Source organism: Oncorhynchus clarkii, chromosome 33 (genome assembly GCF_045791955.1).
Source record: "Oncorhynchus clarkii lewisi isolate Uvic-CL-2024 chromosome 33, UVic_Ocla_1.0, whole genome shotgun sequence".
NCBI lineage: Eukaryota > Metazoa > Chordata > Actinopteri > Salmoniformes > Salmonidae > Oncorhynchus > Oncorhynchus clarkii.
Window position 1 is genome coordinate 1,666,444 of NC_092179.1, and position 20,709 is coordinate 1,687,152.

The 20,709-nt window shown below is 42.4% G+C and overlaps 1 protein-coding gene across 3 annotated transcripts; it reads right to left on the bottom strand.

The window, feature by feature from the left end:
* Positions 1-758: 758 nt before the first annotated feature.
* LOC139393262 (E3 ubiquitin-protein ligase rififylin-like) lies at positions 759-19,152 on the bottom strand. Of its 3 annotated transcripts, none has more exons than XR_011629760.1 (7): positions 18,946-19,152; positions 13,125-13,345; positions 10,442-10,843; positions 6,161-6,374; positions 4,292-4,315; positions 1,022-4,147; positions 759-948 (listed from the first exon to the last, which is right to left on the bottom strand). XR_011629760.1 is itself a non-coding variant. In XM_071141750.1 (7 exons), the coding sequence occupies exons 2-7, from the start codon at positions 13,299-13,301 to the stop codon at positions 3,966-3,968; spliced, it is 1,086 nt and encodes a 361-aa protein (XP_070997851.1). In that variant the 5' UTR covers positions 13,302-13,345; positions 18,946-19,108; the 3' UTR covers positions 759-3,965. The 3 variants fall into 3 exon arrangements, 2 of the variants coding, with proteins under 2 accessions (XP_070997851.1, XP_070997852.1); XM_071141750.1 differs by adding an exon at positions 10,135-10,221 and having other exon boundaries at positions 759-4,147; positions 18,946-19,108; XM_071141751.1 differs by having other exon boundaries at positions 759-4,147; positions 18,946-19,148.
* Positions 19,153-20,709: the final 1,557 nt, after the last annotated feature.

Consider the following 20,709-nt stretch of genomic DNA (forward strand, 5'->3'; position numbering starts at 1 on the left):
TCCCTCTGTCCACAAAATTATTTGTCGTTAAGACCAAATTGAGTGTTACATTTTGTGTTGAAAATGCATATACTGTTTGAATGAGTGAAAATGAAACCAGTCGCTGTCTGTCAAATCAAACAAAATACAAGTACTTTAAATGATGTATGGTTACTCTGGCATGTCCTTGAGGGGCATAATAATGTGCATGACGTACTTGAGATCTGTAATAATCAATTGTATATTCAAATATAAAAACGCTAAATCTAAGTTTGAATGCATTCCCAGAAAAAAAGCATAGTTCAAACTGTGAAACACTGGGACTAAATAACTTATCCAAGTCAAGTCCATTGAAATACCTGATGGACTGCTTATGGGGCATCCAGCAACCTGCTCCACCCTCTCAAAGAGCACTACATTATAGTCAAGATCATTATAGGAATTTGAGATCTTCCCTTTAAGTGAGGTGAATTCCTGGGATTCCATCTTACCTAGCATGCGCACACCACACCCCTAGCCATCAGACTGGATAAACCAGTTACCACTATTCATAATTGAATCTACTGTGAAACTCTCTGGATAAATAATAGGCCTCACATGAAGACAATGTGGAAATGTTTTTATCAGCAAAAATGTCAGAATAATGCACACAAACGTATTAGGTAGTTTTTATACTTAAGAGTCTTTCAGAGATGTATCTAAGCAGTTTAGAAAATAGACTGTTTGGCTAAAATGCTGTTAAGTGATCTGGTGGAAAATAAAGACAACAGTCACATTGGTAAATTCAAGGTCCATAATTTCAATGGTATTTATAAATTCTTTATTTCTCAGTCGCTAGAAATATAATCGAAACCTAAAAATCTAACAATGGTCAAGTAAATATATATTAAAACGCCTCATTTATCAGAAAGAAAAATACGTCAAGTACACTTCCTTTCATCATACAATGCAGGTGTCCCAAATGGCACCCTATCCCCTATATAGTGCACTATATGGGGGATAGGGTAGAATTTGGGACACAAGGGCGCCATCTCAATTCCACCCTATCCCCTATATAGTGCACTATATGGGGGATAGGGTAGAATTTGGGACACAAGGGCGCCATCTCAATTCCAGACTCCTTACTTATTCAATACAAAGCTACATTTTTTAAATGTAGCTTAGTGCAATGTACACAGCTCTATCATCTCGACAATACACATTTTCCATCTAACCGAGCAAGCACACGATTTCACAAAGCTGCATTATTTTCTAAAGTAGTGTGTGCTCACTGTCATGAGTAAAGGTGCTGGTTTTTGAAGGCCACTTATTAAGAGTCAAACAATCTTTCATTATGTTCAGCTGGGATGGGAGGGACTGGAGGTTTAGCACCGGAGTATGCAAAAACACTCAACTACCTGTCATTAATCGGAGAGTTATACTACCTATAGCTGATAATGGACAATGGATTGTTCAAGATACTTTCGCCATTGTTGAGCCTTTAGACTCATGCCAAAAGGTTGCCAAATTCCTAAACTCCACAATGATTTCATCCAGTTGAGCGCAGACTAGTTTAAATGAACCTCCTACTATGCAGTTGATACTTCAATTTTTTTAAAATTATTTAACCTCTTACCATGTACATGTTTGTCTGTTGTTACATGCCTTTGTGTAAATCCCTTTGTGTACATTTTTTATAAAACGTTAATCAAATTCAACCACCGACTGTTTCCACATTGCTGTTGCTCTAAGATGGCAACTCAGCGTGATGACGCATGTGCCAATTGAATCTCAAAAAGGAAACAGTCAGTTGTTGTATTTGGTTTTATTAAAAAGTATTCAGCAAACCATGAAAGGCATGCAACAGAGGACAAACATAGGTACACGGTAAGGGTTTAATGATTTTAAAAATTATCGACCTCATAGCAACTCGAAAGAGTCGGAGGTTAGTTTAAAAAACGATAGTCTCATTGTGGAGTTAAGGTACTTGGCTAGCCAAACGGATGATATGTCTTTAAGAGTTTTAACTTTCATCTTGGGCAATGCCAAAGATCTGCTTGTGCTTTCGACAACTCATCTTTTATGTATGTGTGTCATGACAATGCATATAGTGCACAACTAGTGAATTATATGCTTATGCACGACTAGATTTAGCTGAACACCAGGCTATTCTGACATTGTTTATTTTGGTTTATTAAAAAAAATACAAATACAATAGCAAGTGTAAAGGCCTTTGGTCAATGTTGATGCTGAAAAATACAATGAGCAGTTGAGTATTGGAAGGATAAAGCACTTGTATATAGTTGGAATAGTGAAGGACCACTGACCCACATTCTCTTCCACTGTCAGCATAAGTAGCCTGGTCCCCAGATCGGTTTGTGCTGTATAACCAAATCCTATGGTCGATGTCATGCAAAACCCTTGGTCGGAAGCCTCTGGTAGTAGTTCTGCCTTTGTGGTTTGTTGCGCTGGTCAGGACCTCTCTGTCCCTCGTCACCTTCGCGGTCATCTCTCCTTGTGGTGAGGAGTTGGTGTACGGCCCCCGTAGTGTCTTTCTACAAAGTATGGCAGATAGTGCCGTTTGCAGTGGGAAAAGGGCCTCTCCTTCAGGGAACTCTCGGTTTGACGTGACAATAACCATAGGAGTTGGCTATACAGCACAAACAGATCTGGGACCAGGCTAAAACGTAGGCACTAAAACTGCGTGTCCACCAGATTCTACAGCAGAGGGATTCAGTGAACATCTGCCGGCTTTGCTTCATTGATAAACAATGTATGCAGTGTCTATGGGTTGGCTTTTACACTATACCACCACAGGGGGTTCCTGCTTTGCTAAGCGCAGAGTAACGACAAGACACATAAGGAAATCCTATGGATGTGTTCTCAGCTCAACCACTAATGTAAATGCTTTCCCTTTTACTGGGGTTCAACTCTTAACAGTTACATCAATCTAATCCATTATTAAGAGCACTTGGGGCTTATATATACACTGAACAAAAATATAAGCGCAACATGTTTCGTATTGGTCCCATGTTTCATGAGCTGATTAAAAGATCCCAGAAATGTTCTCTCAAAGTGTGTGCATAAATTTGTTTACATCCCTGAGGGTGAGCATTTTTGCCTTTTTCAAACTAATCCATCCACCTGACAGGTGTGGCATATCAAGAAGCTGATTATACAGCATGATCAATACACAGGCGCACCTTGTGCTGGGGACAATAAAAGGCCACTAACATTTTAGGAGTATTTCTGTCTGTAATAAAGCCCTTTGTGGGGACAAACTCATTCTGATTGGCTGGGCCTTGCTCTCCATCGGGTGGGCCTATGCCAACCCATGGCGGCGCCCCTTTCCAGTAATTTGAAATCTATGGTTTAGGGCCCAATGAATTTATTTCAGTAGACCAATTTCTTTATATGAACTATAACTCGGCAAAATCTTTGGAATTTTTGTGTTTATATGCAGGTCTCCAAAAGAAAAATAAATAAATATGGTATTGCCTGTTTAATACAGGCGCTCTCTTATTCTAATAATAAGACAAATCCTTATCAGCTTGGAGATATGAGCTATAGAAGTCCAGTCAATAACAGTAGGAAGTGCCCATGTCCAGTCATTCGGTTTGTGTGGTTTATCAAAGGGATAATGAGGTTCACCTCACCTGTTCGTCCCTCCAACAGGAGGAACCACTACTCAGGGTCTCAAGGACCATCTGAGCAGTGGAGATCTGGAGGGAGAGGTGGTTAGTCTAGTCCCCTTAAACTCACCTCTGGATCTCAAAGCCAGTTCCACTGCTGTTTTAAATGGTTCCCCTCTAAATCTCAGACTGATTTAGACCTTTTACACCAGGTAGGTGCAATTAAGTATCAGGTAGAACAGAAAACCAGCTGGCTCCGGACCCCATAGGGTAAGAGTTTAATACCCCTCGTCTAGTCTATGGGTGGTAAGGCCACAAGAAGGAAGTCCCTTGTTTTTTACAGGAGGTGGGGGTGGGGTTCCCAAGGCTTGGGTCTCAGGATCTAAAGACGTGAACGGCCCGCACCACATACTGCCTGCAGACGGGGCACTCGTTCATCCGCTTGCCACACTTGGTGCAGGTGACCATGTGGCCACACTCCAGCAGGACACAGTCAATGGGAGAGTCCATGCAGATCTTACACAGGTTCTCCTCCTGGCCAGGGGTACCGCTGGGGTCTGGGAGAAAGAAACAAGGGACAAAACACCATTACACACACACACCTCATTAAATATTAGCTTAACCAGAGAGAGCTATAATACCTATAGCTGATCATTGGGGAGCTTTGTATTGCATGAAGCACGGAGAGAAAAGAAACTCACCTGTGCCGTCGTTTGTACTTGAAACTGGAGGGGAAAAAGGAAAAAAAGCATGTTAAAAATGTCCTTGAATGATGCAATTCAATTTTAAAAATGTAATAAGCAAGATATTAAAATTAAGAAATTACCAGTTGTTTTACTAGATGTGAACCTTAGTAACAGTAAAACATTTCATTCGAGAGGTATTTCATTTGTTGCATGTGTCAAGCCTTGAAATCAGACATATCATTAGCCATATCATTAGACGCCTCAAACCTCAAATATATTGCTGTGCGGGTTGGGATAGCACTTCGCCATGGTGCCTGCAGTGTGCTGCCTCGGTTGAAGTGGGTATCGGAGGGTCTAATAATTATATATGTAATATAATTAGCCCCTACCCCGTAAATTTTCCCTCAGTTTTGGGACACCTGTGAATATGGCGGAGGCGTGCGTGAACGAGCAAATCGAGGACTAAGGGAAGACACTGGTTAGGGATTCAGCAACTGTTATTGACATTCATTCACTGTGGCAGGGACTGTATGTACTGAATGTCTTATGTGACATCCCCAAACGCAGTCTCATACCAGACCTCCATTATTGAATTGTAATAGGGTCTCACCATATTCCCTTGTTTGAGTACATTGTTTAAATTTAGAGGACAATCTCTATTTTTAAAGCAAAAGGCATTTTATAGAAGGGCCCAGACACTCATTTTTTATACTTACCCCAACCAGAAAATCCCTTCTTCATCCTCGTTGTGCAGTACAGGGGCTCTGAAAACAAACAAAAGCTCCAGAAACACCCAAATACGTCCTTTTAGAAACTGAAAATCTCTCAGTATAATGATGCAAGTCTTTAGATGTTGTACACATAAAATTGTGTCATTACGAACATTATCTGCAATGCTATATTCCATTTGCGACTCGAGTGATACCTCTCTGTCTATTCTAGCAGCAAGCTACACGGAAAATGGAACAGATGGATAGGGGAAACAGCTTGAGTCACACAAAACGGACATCTAATGACCTGCATCACTATACTGACCGCGTTGCTGTTTCTAAAAGGACGTATTTGGGTGTTATTGGAACATTTGTTCATGTTTTTCAGAGCCCCTAGTACTGCACAGCGAGGGTGAGGAAGTGAATCGCTGGTTGGGGTAAGTTTCTCAAAAACAACTTTTGAGTTGTTTAACTTTAATTATCAGGTTTATCTGAGTGGCCAAGATGTTTGCTGACTTAGAAGGTATACCTCTACCATATCCACAAATTCATAACCAGCTCAGTTGCCTTGTGGTTAGAGTGTCCGCCCTGAGATTGGAAGGTTCAATCCCCGCCCGAGTCATAGGCTATAAAATTGACCCGATGTCTCTCTGCTTGGCACTCAGCATTTGGGAGAAGTATTTGGGTTAAGGCCTAGCGATACACTAGCCTCCTGTCCAGGGGGTCTACTTGTACATTAAGCTGTCTCACACTAGAGACACAGGATCCTGCCCAATGGGCCGTTCAGACATACAGTAGGTGTTATTCACTAATCGATTGGGCAAGTGTTGGTGGTCATACAGGTGTAAAATATCTCACAGGATTCAATTGGCTTCAACCTAGCTAAGTGAAAACAGTCCAAATAGGTGCCTCCTTTACATTTGAGTAATTTAGCAGACACTTATCCAGAACAAGTTACTATCTGGGGTGTATTTATTAGTGCAAACCGTTTTCCAACATAATTGTTTTTCTTCAACAAAAACAAGAGTTATTTATTGGACAAATTCAGGTATATTCCTCTCTGTTTCGTACTAGATCCCTCCAAGTTACGTCCTGTTTGATTCCCAGTTCAACTATGATGCCGGTAATGAAAACAACCATTTATCACAAATATTGCAGGTAAAACCTCCTTTACCCAGATGATTCTGGAGGTCCTTCTGGTCGTGGTAGAGGCGGGTGACCCTCTCCATTAGCTCCCACTTTTCGCAGCAGCCCTTGTAGTTGACAAAGTTACGGGCCAGGATCTCCTTGAGCTGCCAGACGCTGAGGGCCTCGATGTCCTCTGCCACGGCCAGGTCGGACAGCGACGCCCTGCGGCCTGGCACCAGCACCTCCTCTGTGTCTGAGGACTGAGCAACAGCACAACAAATCAAGGTTGCGTTCAATAGGGAAAAATGTTGTGGAACGTTCAGATACATTGTGTTAAGTACCTGTAAAACAGACATGCATTGATCTATAACTAACACGTGCATCTAAGAGTATGGTATCAAGTCAGCTCAATGACATTTTAACAGCAATGTTCAGTACGTTGCACACGCCTGAACGGGCCCCAGTACTTGATGATTGGTATAACAGAATATCTGGTGAAAAAGGTTACAGAACGGAATGACACAAATGGTAGGCTATTCCTGATTTTCTAAGGTCAGACAAAAATCGTGAACAATCACATCACATTGACAGCCATCATGTATGAATGTCAGAATGATTGATTAAAGGGATCCACTAACTGGCAATAGGGCCCATATTCACAAAGTGCTGATCTAGTATCAGTTTAGCCTTTTACCCCTTTTTCATGATATCAAAATTTGTAGTCTTCTCCCATCGCTGCAACTCCAGCATTTACTCGTGAGAGGCGAAGGTCGAGAGCCGTGCGTCCTCTGAAACACGACCCTGCCAAGCCGCACTGCTTCTTGACACACTGCTTGCTTAATCCGGAAGCCGGCCGCACCAATGTGTCGGAGGAAACACCGTAAAACTGGCGACCGTGTCAGCATGCATGCGCCTGGCCCACCACAAGAGTCGCTACAGCGCGATAGCACAAGGACATCCTGGCCTGCCAAACCCTCACCTAACCTGGACAACGCTGGGCCAATTTTGCGCCGCCTCATGTGTCTCCAGGACGCGGCCAGCTGCGAGACAGTTCGGGATCAGTGATGCCTCAAACACTGCGATGCAGTGCCTTAGACCGCTGCACCACTCAGGAGGCCCCAGTTTTGCCCCTTTAGAACCTCATGAATAAGATTACATTGATGGGTGAAACTGATCCTAGATCAGCACTCCTGCTCTGAGACGCTTTATGAATACAGGGCTAGAACCTATAGCACAAGATTGATTATGGTTCTTTGAGATCTATCTCTAGGTCAACAACTAGTGTCATCGTGTGACAACACTAACTATCTTGTTTAGCTATCCCAACCCAAACTGTATTAAGAGGAACCGTGTCAGTCACATGGGGCTTTCACAGACAGTGCAGGGAATGACAACACGCCACATTACATGCCAAAGCTGATATCCATCAGTGGGGATAGGAATATATTACTGCTCAACTACAAGGGGAACATTCTGACAGACAGGTGAATAATGGGACACACCATGCAGACATGGGCAGCCAGCCATCAAACAATAACACACGGCTTTACAATGGGACTCTGTCTGAGCACAAAGGCACTGGAAGGTCTAAAACAGTCACTAGCCAGCCGTATGTCCTACAGTATGATTAAACTAGGTATATTGAGTAGGCTTCTACGCCAAAAAGTAAGCCAGTTTGACTCAAAAATAAACTCAAATCTATGTAGATACTGAATGCTCCTTTTCCTTTATTATCCTGGATAGTCACAAGGAATACTTTTTTTATATTGATAATTGTATTTTTCAACCAATCATTGAAAAATAGATATACAGTGCATTCAGCATTTGGAAAAAGCCCCTCGACTTCTTCCACATTTCGTTATAGCCTTATTCTAAAATGGATTAAAATATTTTTTTCCCCCTCATCAATCTACACACAATACCCAATGATGACAAAGCAAAAAGAGGGTTTTAGAAGTTTTTGCAAATGTATATATATAAAAAAATATATATAAAAAACGCAAACATCACAAGTATTCAGACCCTTTACTCAGTACTTTGTAGAAGCACCTTTGGCAGTGATTACAGCCTCAAGTCTTATTGGCTCTGGCTGGGCCACTCAAGGACATTTAGAGACTTGTCCCGAAGCCATTCCTGCGTTGTCTTGGCTGTGTGCTTAGGATCATTGTCCTGTTGGGAGGGTGAACCGTCGCCCCCATTCTGAGGTTCTGAGCACACTGGAGTAGATTTTCATCAAGGATCTCTCTGTACTTTGCTCTGTTCATCTTTCCCTCAATCCTGACTAGTCACCCAGTCCCTATCGCTGAAAAACATCCCCACAGCATGATGCTGCCATAACCATGCTTCACCGTAGTGCCAGGTTTCCTCCAGACGTGACGCTTGGTATTCAGGTCAAAGAATTCAATCTTGCTTTCATCAGACCAGAGAATCTTGTTTGTCATGGTCTGAGATTCTTTAGGTGCCTTTTGGCAAACTCCAAGTGGGCTGTAATGTGCCTTTTACTGTGGAGTGGCTTCTGTCTGGCCACTCTACCATAAAGGCCTGATTGGTGGAGTTCTGCAGAGATGGTTGTCCTTCTGGAAGGAACTGTGGAGCTCTGTCAGAGTGACCATCACCTCCCTGACCAAGGCCCTTCTCCCTTGATTGCTCAGTTTGGTTTTCGATCTGACATGCACTGTCAACTTTGGGACCTTGCATAGACAGGTGTGTGCCTTTCCAAAATCATGTCCAATATATTTAATTTACCACAGGTGAACTCCAATCAAGTTGTAGAAACATCTCAAGGATGATCAATGGAAACAGGATGGACTTGAGCTCAGTTTTGAGTCTTTTAGTAAAGGAATGAATACTTAAGTAAATACGGTATGTGTTTTTATTTTTTTAATACATTTGCAAACATTTAAAAAAAACTGTTTTCACATTGTCATTATGGGGTATTGTGTGTAGATTGATGAGGAAAAAATATATAATTTAATACATTTTAGAATAAGGCTGTAACATAAGAAAATGTGAAATGTGCAGATTTGCTAAAAAAGGTCAACTTGCTTAATTTAGTTAATATTTAACATAAGTCGTAGTAAAAAAACGTTACCTTTTCTCAGAAGGCTAGCCTTAAGAACTTCCTGCCAAAGCAGGTTATGGCCATCATAGTTAAAACACCTCTTGCATCAATGGAGGTCAAATCTGGTACATGTCATAGGCCTGTTCCACATAAAGTTTGCTCTCATTCTGTGTAGGGCGCACCTAACAACAACAAAAAACTATCTAGCAACCTAAGCAGGTTCTGAGACCCACCTGAGCTCAGGACCTGTATTCATGAAGTGTCTCAGAGTAGGAGCCAAGAAGTGTGAAATACTTAGGTTGTGAAGTGGCGAGATTCCTGACAGAGGTAAGCATAGGGCAGAAAGTAATTGACTAGGTCAACCAGAAAATCACATTTCTGACCACAAAAGACACATTTCTAGATAAAGGGACCACCAGTCTTAGATTCAAACACTTCTACAAGGCATGGTTAATGTTGAGAGCCAAGTGTAAACCCCTATGCGCTAGTGGATAATTATTAGTGTATATTTGCTCTTTTGTAAACATTTAAATATTTGGACACTATGATCGAATGAATCTATGGCAGTGCCCATGTCACTTTTTTTGTCCTGCAGCCCTTGCCTACCAATAGAGGACCATAATGGAAACAAGACTCAGCTATTTTGGTATATGTATCTGTTGCTTGGTGTAACATTTGTATGCATTTTAACATCAAATAAAATCAAGTGCTGATCTAAAAATCAGCTATTGTTTTGTATTTTAGACTAATGAATCAGGGGGGAGCTGATCCTAGATCAGCACTCCTACACTGAGATGCTTTATGAATACAGGCCCAGAACTAATGAGAGGAAGCCCATCGCTGCTATAGTCGTACCATGGCTAGGGCCAAGAGTTTTTCTTCACCATGTGACCCAACCAGGAACAACTCCTGGCCCTAACAATGGCAACGCTTTCAAGATCAGGGTCAGTCTGTAGTACCTGCAGCTCTTGCTCTCCCTGCAGCTCTGTATCTCCCTCAGTGTCCAGTGGCTCCTCAAGACCCGAGGACACCAACACAGACACGGTCTACGAGCAGAAACCCACCACACACCCAAAAACACTACATTAGCGAGCTAGAGTTAGCCATACTCTAACTAGGAGAAGCCACACCGAAGGTTAGTTATCCATTCTCAAGCTATTGCTACGCAACACAAAAGGTGAGGTTATGGACAAAACTGTAAATTAATGGTTGACAGAAACAGGAGTAAGGGGTGGTATGGCGGGTTCTCCTGGGTTCGGGCCTCACCTGACTGTCCTCCTGAGTGGGTGGCAGCTGTGAAGGGGCATGGTCTGTGGAGGTGGATTCGGGGTGTGTAGAGGGTGTGGTGGTGGTGGGATGTGCTGGAGGAGGAGTTGTCTCATGCTGGGTGGCGGTTTGGGTCAGAGGGTTTACGATTGGGCCAGAGAGTGACTGTGTCTGCTGTCCCAGGACCAGCTCCACAAGTTCCTCTTTCTCACGGCACATCTGCGTTGAGACCTCGTGCAGGTGGAGGTAGTCGCGCAGGTCCTTCACCTTGAGCTTCATCAGCTCGGTGCGATCGAAAAGTGTGCCGTGGAACCGCTGGCAGGTGTGGCAAAGGCGAGGACGGGGCTCAAGCTGGGCCGAACACCTGCCGCAGTAGTTATTCTTGCAGTCCATGCAGACATGCTGCGGGGGAGAGGAGACCGACACACAATGACTGTCAATCATGTGTCTGCTAGCTTATTTTCCCTCCCTGGCCGTAACAATTCAACTTTCACAAACCAGTACATTACTGGACAAGAAGAGTTCCTTTTATTATTTGTCCCAGATTATGCTCCGACCTGACACTGACAACGTAATGCCTGTCATGACGTGGCCCTTTTTGGGTATAGATTTTTGCTTCCCCCTCTCTCCTACACCCAGGTCCTGTTATCTCAGGTCGTAAATTCCTGGAGGAGACTCTCTCCCCTTGGCCATGCAGTATGGAGAGAGACCACAGAGTGAACAAACGATTTCACGTGGCCGAACTCCTAAATCCCCAAAATGGGAAAATGAAACAAAATGTCCACTTGTGAGAAGGTGGGAATGGTCCGTAGACACTTAAAGGATGTGTATGATAAGTGTTTTTCATTTGGTGACCTCAGAGGACAGGAAACACACATAACTATATCTCTGAATGTGTACATTTCTCAATTATGGGGTTTGCATTTAATTAATTGTATAAAATGAATGAGTAAAGATGAAACTATTTATGAAATTATGTAATGTGATGTTAAACCTTGAATGTGAGAGAATTGTATTCCCTTTAAAGTTTAACTAAGTCATTGGCCCGCCCCCATGAGCACAGACATGATCAGGCGACATGATCAGCCGACATGATCAGGCATCCTAAGAAAATCCTCTTAAGACTGAGGAAATCCACAGTGTGAGCTGTGATTGCGAATAGTTGGGACCACGCGTACCTCGGTGGAAACTGAGGTGGCACAAGTTTGAATTTAGACTAAGCAAACCCACAGCGTGAGCTGTGATTGCGAATAGTTATTGAATTCCTAACCATACTACGTGGAGCATTGGCTACACAGCTGGAAATGGTTCAACTCTGAGACTATCGATCCCTACAGAATAAGAGCAAATCTTAGATACTAATTACTAGTCTGCAGCCAGAAATTACGTCAACCTGGGATGCAAAGACAGACAACTGCCGAAACATCTATGCTATGAGAACATTTCTGAATGGTACTCTGAAGTATCCATTCTAACCATGAAAGACTGATCTTCAGGAAAGCTGAGAGAGAGAAAGAGACAAGGATGAACTGACTTGTCCGGCAGACGGACCGGATTCCAACAGAAAAGATCACAACACATGGGTGTAAATATATATAATTGATTGCAGTTATTCCCAAATGAGTGAGCGTTCATGTGCAAAGGATTAGCATTTCAACTAATATAATTATATTAGTACTGTGTGTAATGATCCCTCTGGTCTTTTCCGCTTCCACACCCAATTCCCTTTGTCCACCAAGCCATCATATCGGCTTGGCCCACTAGGGAATCTTCCCTATCATTTGTTAGTAACAGATCTAATGTTTGTTTGCTTATGCATTTCTGTGATTATTTAGTTAGTTAGTAAATAAATGATTAAGCCAAATGGTATATGGATGATTTATAGTAAAGGCTGGGTTCGTGCAGATAACAAACAATTTACGATGTTTGAAATGAGACGGACGTGAGGTAAATAATAATTCATTAATAAGAAGACTAATTGATCAGATATTGAAATATCTGAAGAGTTATATTAGGAAAATTATAACTTTGTAATCTGAAGATTTTCCTTGGTGCCCCGACTTCCTAGTTAATTACATTTACATGATTCGTTTTAATCATGTACTAATAATTGATTTGATAAAATAAGTCTTCACTTTCAATGATGCCAAATACACGACGCCTAGATATTGAAGACCAAGAAGCATACATGCTCTTCTTGTTCAAATCTTGCCTTGAGGGCGGTTCAGGTACAGAAAAGTACATAACCATTGCATTAGTTTCACCCTTTTCATGCATCCACCAGATAATAGAGGTATTGAAAGTTGTGGGAAAATCTAAGAGCTGGATACTCAAGAGTCAAGCCTTGAGGTCTGGCGTATTGCTGGTTCTCTTTTCTCTGCAAGCTATCTATTCCAGTAGACTTCTAGTCATTGTGCTAACGCTAGTTAGTATGGGCTCACAAAACTACCTCTAACTTCATTCATACTGGACAGAGAGACATACAAATGCTATCAATGCGTTCACCTGACTCTTGGTAAGTATAAATTGCCAGAATCTTGCAAAATCCCTTTAATCAATGTTGATCAATTTCTAATTGGCCAGGTCTGAATCAACCACTGATTACAGAGGATGAAAAACCTGCAGTGCTATAGATCTCAAAGTCCGGATTTGGGAAAGGGTGGGCTAAGAGGGTTTTAGGTACCTTTCTGGCTAGGGTGACGAAGCGGCTTCCGCAGGCTTTGCACGTGTGGTCCGGGAGTGGGGGCGACGGGTAGTTGCTGTAGCCTGAGTTAGTATAGGCCTGGTGACGCGTGCGGCTGTTGCTCTCCTCCACCGTGGCAGTGTCCAAACATAACCAGTTACAGCAGGACGCCCACATGCTCCACACCTGGAAACACAACGACTCTTAGATGGGCTCCCCACCTGGACACACACACACACACACACACACACAAAGCGTTAAGATGTTTAGAGTGGGTTAGGGAAGACAGACCAGACTAAAGAGTTTTGGGGCGAAAAAGAAAAGAATAAGGAGTGTAGAGGTTTTGAATAGCTAAGACGCCCAACGTCGTATAGGGCTCAATCAATGAAACTGGAATTGTAATTTAAATGAGAGATGTGCAGTGAATGGCGGTGGCCTCAAACTTTTGTCAGTAAGGAGACCAGGCAGCTGAATTTGGCTACCAGAAGTAGGGCTCCCATCATTAATTCAGAGCTTGTTCGCAGTCAGAGCTGCAGGAGCACAGGCTGGCAACACTGTTCTTGATGGAGTGACATCCTATCTCCCAAACATGAACAAAGGAAGCCAAACTGTAGTCTCCACTCCAGGGCCCATAAAATGTTATTTGTCACATGCCTCGTAAACAACAGGTGTCGACTACCAGTGAAATGCTTACTCACGGGCCCTACAAACAACAGAGAGAAAAAAATGGAGAAATAATAGAAAAGTAAAACATGTAATAATAAATACACAATGAGTAACGATAACTTGGCTATATACATGGGGTACCTGTACCGAGTCAATGTGCATGGGTATGAGGTAATTGAGGTAGATATGTACATATAACTAGGAATAAAGTGACAGATAATGTCGATAATCCGGGTAGCTAGTTGTTTAACTATTTAACTAACTGTTTAGCAGTTTTATGGCTTGGGGGTAGAAGTTGTTTAGGGTCCCTTAGGTTCCAGACTTTCCATGCAATAGCAGAGCGAATAGTCTATGACTAGGGTGGCTGGAGTCTGACAATTTTTTGGGGACTTCCTTTGACATTGCCTGGATAGAGATCCTGGATGGCAGGGAGCCTGGCCCGTGATGTACTGGGCCATACGCACTAGCCTCTGTAGAGCCTTGCGGTCAGATGCCAAGCAGTAGCCATACCAAGTGGTGATGCAGCCAGTCAAGATGCACTCAATAGCGCAGCTGTAAAACTTTGAGGATCTGAGGGCCCATGCCAAATCTTTTCAGCCTCCTGGGGAGGGGGCATTGTAGTTCCCTCTTCACAACTGTGGTTGGTGTGTGTGGACCAAGATAGATCCTTAGTAATGTGGACACTACAGCCCAGTCGATCTGAATGGGGGCGTGCTCGGCCCTCCGTTTCCTGTAGTCCACAATCAGCTCCTTGGTCTTGCTGACATCGAGGGAGAGGTTGTTGTCCTGGCAGTGTCTCTGACCTCCTCCCTTAAGGCTGACATCGTCATCAATGATCAGGCCTGCCACCATCGTGTGGAAGTCTCCAGTTGCAGAGGGAGGTGTTCAGTCCCAGGGTACTTATGTTAGTGATGAGCTTGGAGGGCACTACGGTGTTGAATGCTGAGCTGTAGTCAATGAACAGCATTCTCACATAGTTGTTCCTCTTGTCCAGGTGGGATAGGGCAGTGTGGCGTGCAATAGAGATTGCATCATCTGTGGATCTGTTGGGGCGGTACGCAAATTGGGAGAGGGTGTAGAGGGTCTGGGATAAAGGTGTTGATGTGAGCCATGACCAGCCTTTCAAAGCATTTCATTGCAACAGTTGTGAGTGCTTCGGGGCGATAGTCATTTAGACAAGTTACCTTGGCGTTCAGCAGGAGTGCTGATCTGGGATCAGGTCCCACTGTCCATGCAATATTTAAGCAATAAGGCCAGAGGAAGTGTGATATATGCCCAATATACCACAGCTAAGAGCTGTTATTAGGCACGCTGCAACACAGTGTGCCTGGATACAGCAATTAGCCGTGGTATATTGGCCAAATACCACAAACCCCAGAGGTGCCGTACTGCTATTATCAACTAGATAGCAACGTAATTAGAACAGTTAAAAGTAATTTGTTGTCATACACGTAGTATACGGTCTGATATACCATGGCTTTCAGCCAATCAGGTCTGATATACCATGGCTTTCAGCCAATCAGCATTCAGGACGCAAACAACCTGTTTTACAATATTCATTATGATCTAAAAGGTCAAACAGATCCTAGATCAGCACTCCTACTCTAAGACACTTTATAAACACATACAGACCCATACAGCATGTAAGGTGAGGTCTACTAACTAGGCTTTGGCAACACCCTCAATCTCTCATGAATTTACGATAGGATTTATATGTTTTTTCTGAGGCGTAGGTCAGGGTAGCCCAAGATGGACCTTAACTAGGCTAAGACAATATTCAGAAAAACAATCAAATTAAATTGTTTACCTTTGATGAGCTACAGTCCCAGTTGTTCCTTTTTCCCAAAAATATTATTTTTGTAGGCGAAATAGCTCCGTTTGTTCTGAGAAATCGCCCGGAATGAAAACGGCGAAAAATATTCCAAATTAGCTCCACTGGCAAACGTTGTTTATAATCAATCCTCAAGGTGTTTTTCAAATGATTCAATAATATATCCATCAGGACAATTATTTTTTCAGTGGCTACCTCTTTATTTTACGCGAGAATTTTGACCACTTGCGCAATGTAGCTATCCTAAGCTGTCAATTATATGCATATTCTAGCATCTTGTCCTGACAAAATATCCCGTTTACTACGGGAACGTTTTTTTCCCAAAAAATTAAAATACTGCCCCCTAGTCAAAACAGGTTTTAATGAGTCCGACATGAAGGATAAACTGCTTTCCGGGGAACAGGCCCAAATCCCAGTCATTTGCGTGAAGAGAAGACAGAGAAAAAGGGGGTGAAGGTCAGGCTGCCTTCTGAGAATTCGTAGGCGAGCGAGTAAACCCCCACTAGCATCCGTTCTATTGGCCAACGTGCAATCATTGGAAACTAAAAATCAATTACTGTAATATCTTATGTTTGGCTGAACGACGACATGAATAACATACAGCTGTGGGGTTTTACACTGTATTGGCAGGATAGAACAGCAGCCTCTAGTAAGACAAGGGCAGGAGGTCTATGTATATTTATAAACAACAGCTGGTGCACAATATCTAAGGAAGTCTCAAGGTTTTGCTCGCCTGAGTTAGAGTATCTCATGATAAGCAGTAGACCACACTATCTACCTAGAGAGTTTTCATCTGTATTTTCCGTAGCTATCTACATACCATCACAGACCGATGCTGGCACTAAGACTCACTCAATGAGCTGTACACCGCCATAAGCAAACAGGAAAATGCTCATCCAGAGGAGGCGCTTCTAGTGGCCGGGGACTTTAATGCAGGGAAACTTAAATCTGTTTTACCTCATTTCTAAATGTTAAATGCTGGCAAAGCATCAATACAGGACTAAGATTGAATCATACTACATCAGCACCGACACTCGCCGTGGCAGGGCTTGCAAACTATTACAGACTACAAAGGGAAGCACAGGTGAGAGCTGCCCAGTGACACAAGCCTACCAGATGAGCTAAATTACTTCCATTCTCGATTCGAGGCAAGTAACACTGAAACATGCATGACAGCATCAGCTGTGCCGGACGAATGCGCGATCATGCCCTCCGCAGCCGATGTAAATAAGACCTTTAAACAGGTCAACATTCACAAGGCCGCAGGACAAGACAGATTATCAGGACATGTACTCCGAGCATGCGCTGACCAACTGGCAAGTGTCTTCACTGACATTTTCAACCTCTCCCTGTCTGTCTGTAATACCAACATGTTTCAAGCAGACACCATAGATCAACATAGGTTGTTTTGAAAACTTGAAATCAGCCCTAATTAATAGGCCATGACGATTAATTGGTCGACCTCTAGCCAGGACAACAACCTCTCCCTCAACGTGATCAAGACAAAGGAGATGATTGTGGACTACAGGAAAAGGAGGACCGAGCACACCCCTATTCTCATCGATGGGGCTGTAGTGGAGCAGGTTGAGAGCTTCAAGTTCCTTGGTGTCCACATCACCAACAAACTAACATGGTCTAAGCACACCAAGACAGTCGTGAAGAGGGCACAACCAAACCTATTCCCCCTCAGGAGACTGAAAAGATTTGGCATGGGTCCTCAGACCCTCAAAAGGTTCTGCAGCTGCACCATCCAGAACATATGACTGGTTGTATAACTGCCTGGTATGGCAACTGCTTGGCCTCTGACCGCAAGGCACTACAGAGGGTATTGCATACGGCCTAGTACATCACTGGGGGGCTTCTAAACAGCTTCTACCCCCAAGCCATAAGACTCCTGAACAGCTAATCAAATGGCTACCCAGACTATTTGCTTTGCCCCCCCCTCCCCCCTTTACACCACTGCTACTCTCTGTTATTATCTAGTCTTTAATAACTCCACCTACATGTCCATATTACCTCAATTACCCCGCACATTGACTCTGTACCAGTACCCCGTATATAGCCTCACTATTATTATTTTACTACTGCTCTTTATTTCTGTGTTACTTTTATTTATTTATTTCTTTAAACTTATAATTTGGGATCAAATATGCTCTGAAAGCAAACATGTTGACATGAGTACCCTGATATCGGGGAATTTGTGCCATTCTGAAAAAATGGTTAGATTTGGTTAAGGGATTGTAAGTTAGACCTTACAGTGAAATGCTTACCTGTTGTATTTGGCGCATGTAAACAAATACAATTTGATTTGACTCTCATTTGCAATACAGTTCTAGTGACATTAAGCCCAATTACTTTCATATCACATCAAAATAATTTCACAGACGCAAAATAGACACACTAATTTGTTTTAACCGGCTTTATCACAGTTGCTGCAGACAGTAGTTTTCAGTGACTATTAGGTATCGAGAATCCCATTACATGCGTAAACACAGGTAGTCCCTCTTTCTTCCAAACACGCGCTATAACGCGGATATATGGCGGTGTGGGAACACTAACCATTTATATAAAAAAAAAAAAAAAGGTGTAACGTTTTTTAAAAACATTTTCTCGCTGATATGAACGATAAGTTATTTATGCTTCCGTGCCGCAAGCGAAGCGTCCGACCGAGCGTCGGGGCTCTTAACAAACCCCGCATGGTAGGTAGAAGACGCTTCGACCAACGACTAGTGCAATGTAATGGAACTTCGAGTTAGAAGTAGACTTCTCACAAATCCACACAGCAAGTTTGTCTCAACAGTCACAGTTTACACTACAATATGCTTTACGTATACAGTTCAAATACCTAGTCAGTTAGGTTCACTGGACACTTTCATTACACTGTCAGAAAAAAATACAGGGTCTCAAGGTCCAAAATAAAAGGCATAACGTTACAGTAATACGGTCCAAAATCAAAACCAATATAGCCACCCATATGTAGTTAACGTTAGCCACGACACTCAGAACGTGGCACATAACTAAAACACTCAAAACAGTGGTGGGGGTGTGCCCGTACATATGGACACGCCGTCATCTTCGCAAGTAAATATTCAGCAAGACCGGAAAAAAGCAGACTCGAAATCAATGTAACGTTACCTATTCATCTGATGTTGTCAGCACTTTGGTTCACTGCCTTGCGTTAGCAATACATTTGAGCTGTACAGATACTAGCGAACGCATAACCTTTGCCCATAATAGCTGGCTAGCAAACTTAACGTTAGTAGCTAGCCAGCTGCTGCTAACTGGAAGTCTTTATCGAGTGGAAATTATCAACATTATAGCTACCTGGTTCAGGTAGCCCGGGGTCGTAAGCGCCTGCTAGAAGCAGCTGGCAAGTAGCTCGCTAGCGGTTGGATGACTTTAGTGGAGCTAATGTTCCCCGACATTCACACAATTACAAGGAATAACTCCCAAGTTCGTTGAAGTGAAACAGGAAGAAAGTGCTTCTAGCCAGTGACACTCCCCCGGACAGTTTCAATCGCGGATGTGGGTGCACGTACATTTCGAATCATTGCTAGTTGAAGAGGTTGAATGCATACACGCGCACGAAAGTTTTTTAATCAGTTTTGCATTTTATTTCCAAGGAAGTTGCGTCCTCTGGTGGACACTAATAAAACGATGGGGAATAATTATTAAAGCGTCCCCAACAACTTCAATTTATTACATGCTATCAATTACATTGCAAATCAACATCAAACCTGTATCTGCCACTATTTGATTGTAGCAGTAAAACATAGAACTGTAAAGGATGATTATCACATCATATGATGGCGATATACATGTGATAATCATCCTTTACAGTTTATGAAGTATTCATACCCCTTGACTTATTCCTTCCATATTTTATTTTTACAGCCTGAATTCAACATTTATTAAATTGATTTGATTCTCACCATCTACACACAATACCCCATAATGACAAAGTGAAAACATGTTTTGAGGAAATTTTAGCATTTACCAAAATATCTAATTTATTTAAGTATTCACACGCCCTGAGTCAATACTTTGTAGAAGCATCTTTGGCAGCGATTACAGCTGTGAATCTTTCTGGGTAAATCTCTAAGAGCTTTACACACTTTACAACATGTGCCTATTATTATTTTCAATTCTTCAAGCTCTGTCAAATTGGTTGTTGATCATTACTAGACAACCATTTTGAGGTCTTGCCATAGATTGTCAAGTAGATTTAAGTCAAAACTATAACTTGGCCATATTTACTGTCTCCTTGGTAAGCACCTCCAGTGTAGATTTGGCCTTGTGTTTTAGGTTATTGTTCTGTTGAAGGTGAATTCATCTCCCAGTGTCTGGTGGAAAGCTGACTGAACCAGGATTTCCTTTAGGATTTTTGGCTGTGCTTAGCTCCATTCCGCTTATTTTTTATCCTGAAAAGCTCCCCTGTCCTTTACAATTGTAAGCATACCCGTAACATGATGCAACCACCATTATTCTGGAAAATATTGAGAGTGGTACTGGAGAGAGGTATTTTCCCCTAAACGTATATTTGTATTCAGGTCAAAAAGTTAATGCTTTGCCACATTTTCTACAGCATTGCGTTAGTGCCTGGTTGCAAACAGGATGCATGTTTTGGATGTCACAAAGTGCTTCTACATCTGCATTACTTGCTGTTTGGGGTTTTAAGCTGGGTTTCTGTATAAGCCCTTTGTGACATCTCTTGTAAAAAGGGCTTAATAAATATAATTGATTGATTTGGAATATTTTGTATTCTGTACATGCTTCCTTCTTTTCACTGTCAAGTAGGTTAGTATTTTGGAGTAACTACAATGTTGTTGATCCCATCCTCAGTTTTTCTCCTATCACAGCCATTAAACTTTGTAACTGTTTTAAAGTCACCATTGGGCTAATGGTGAAATTGTGAAATCACTGAGTGGTTTCCTTCCTCTCTGGCAACGGAGTTAGGAAGGACGCCTGTATATTTGTAGTTACTGGGTGTACAGTGCCTTGCGAAAGTATTCGGCCCCCTTGAACTTTGCGACCTTTTGCCACATTTCAGGCTTCAAACATAAAGATATAAAACTGTATTTTTTTGTG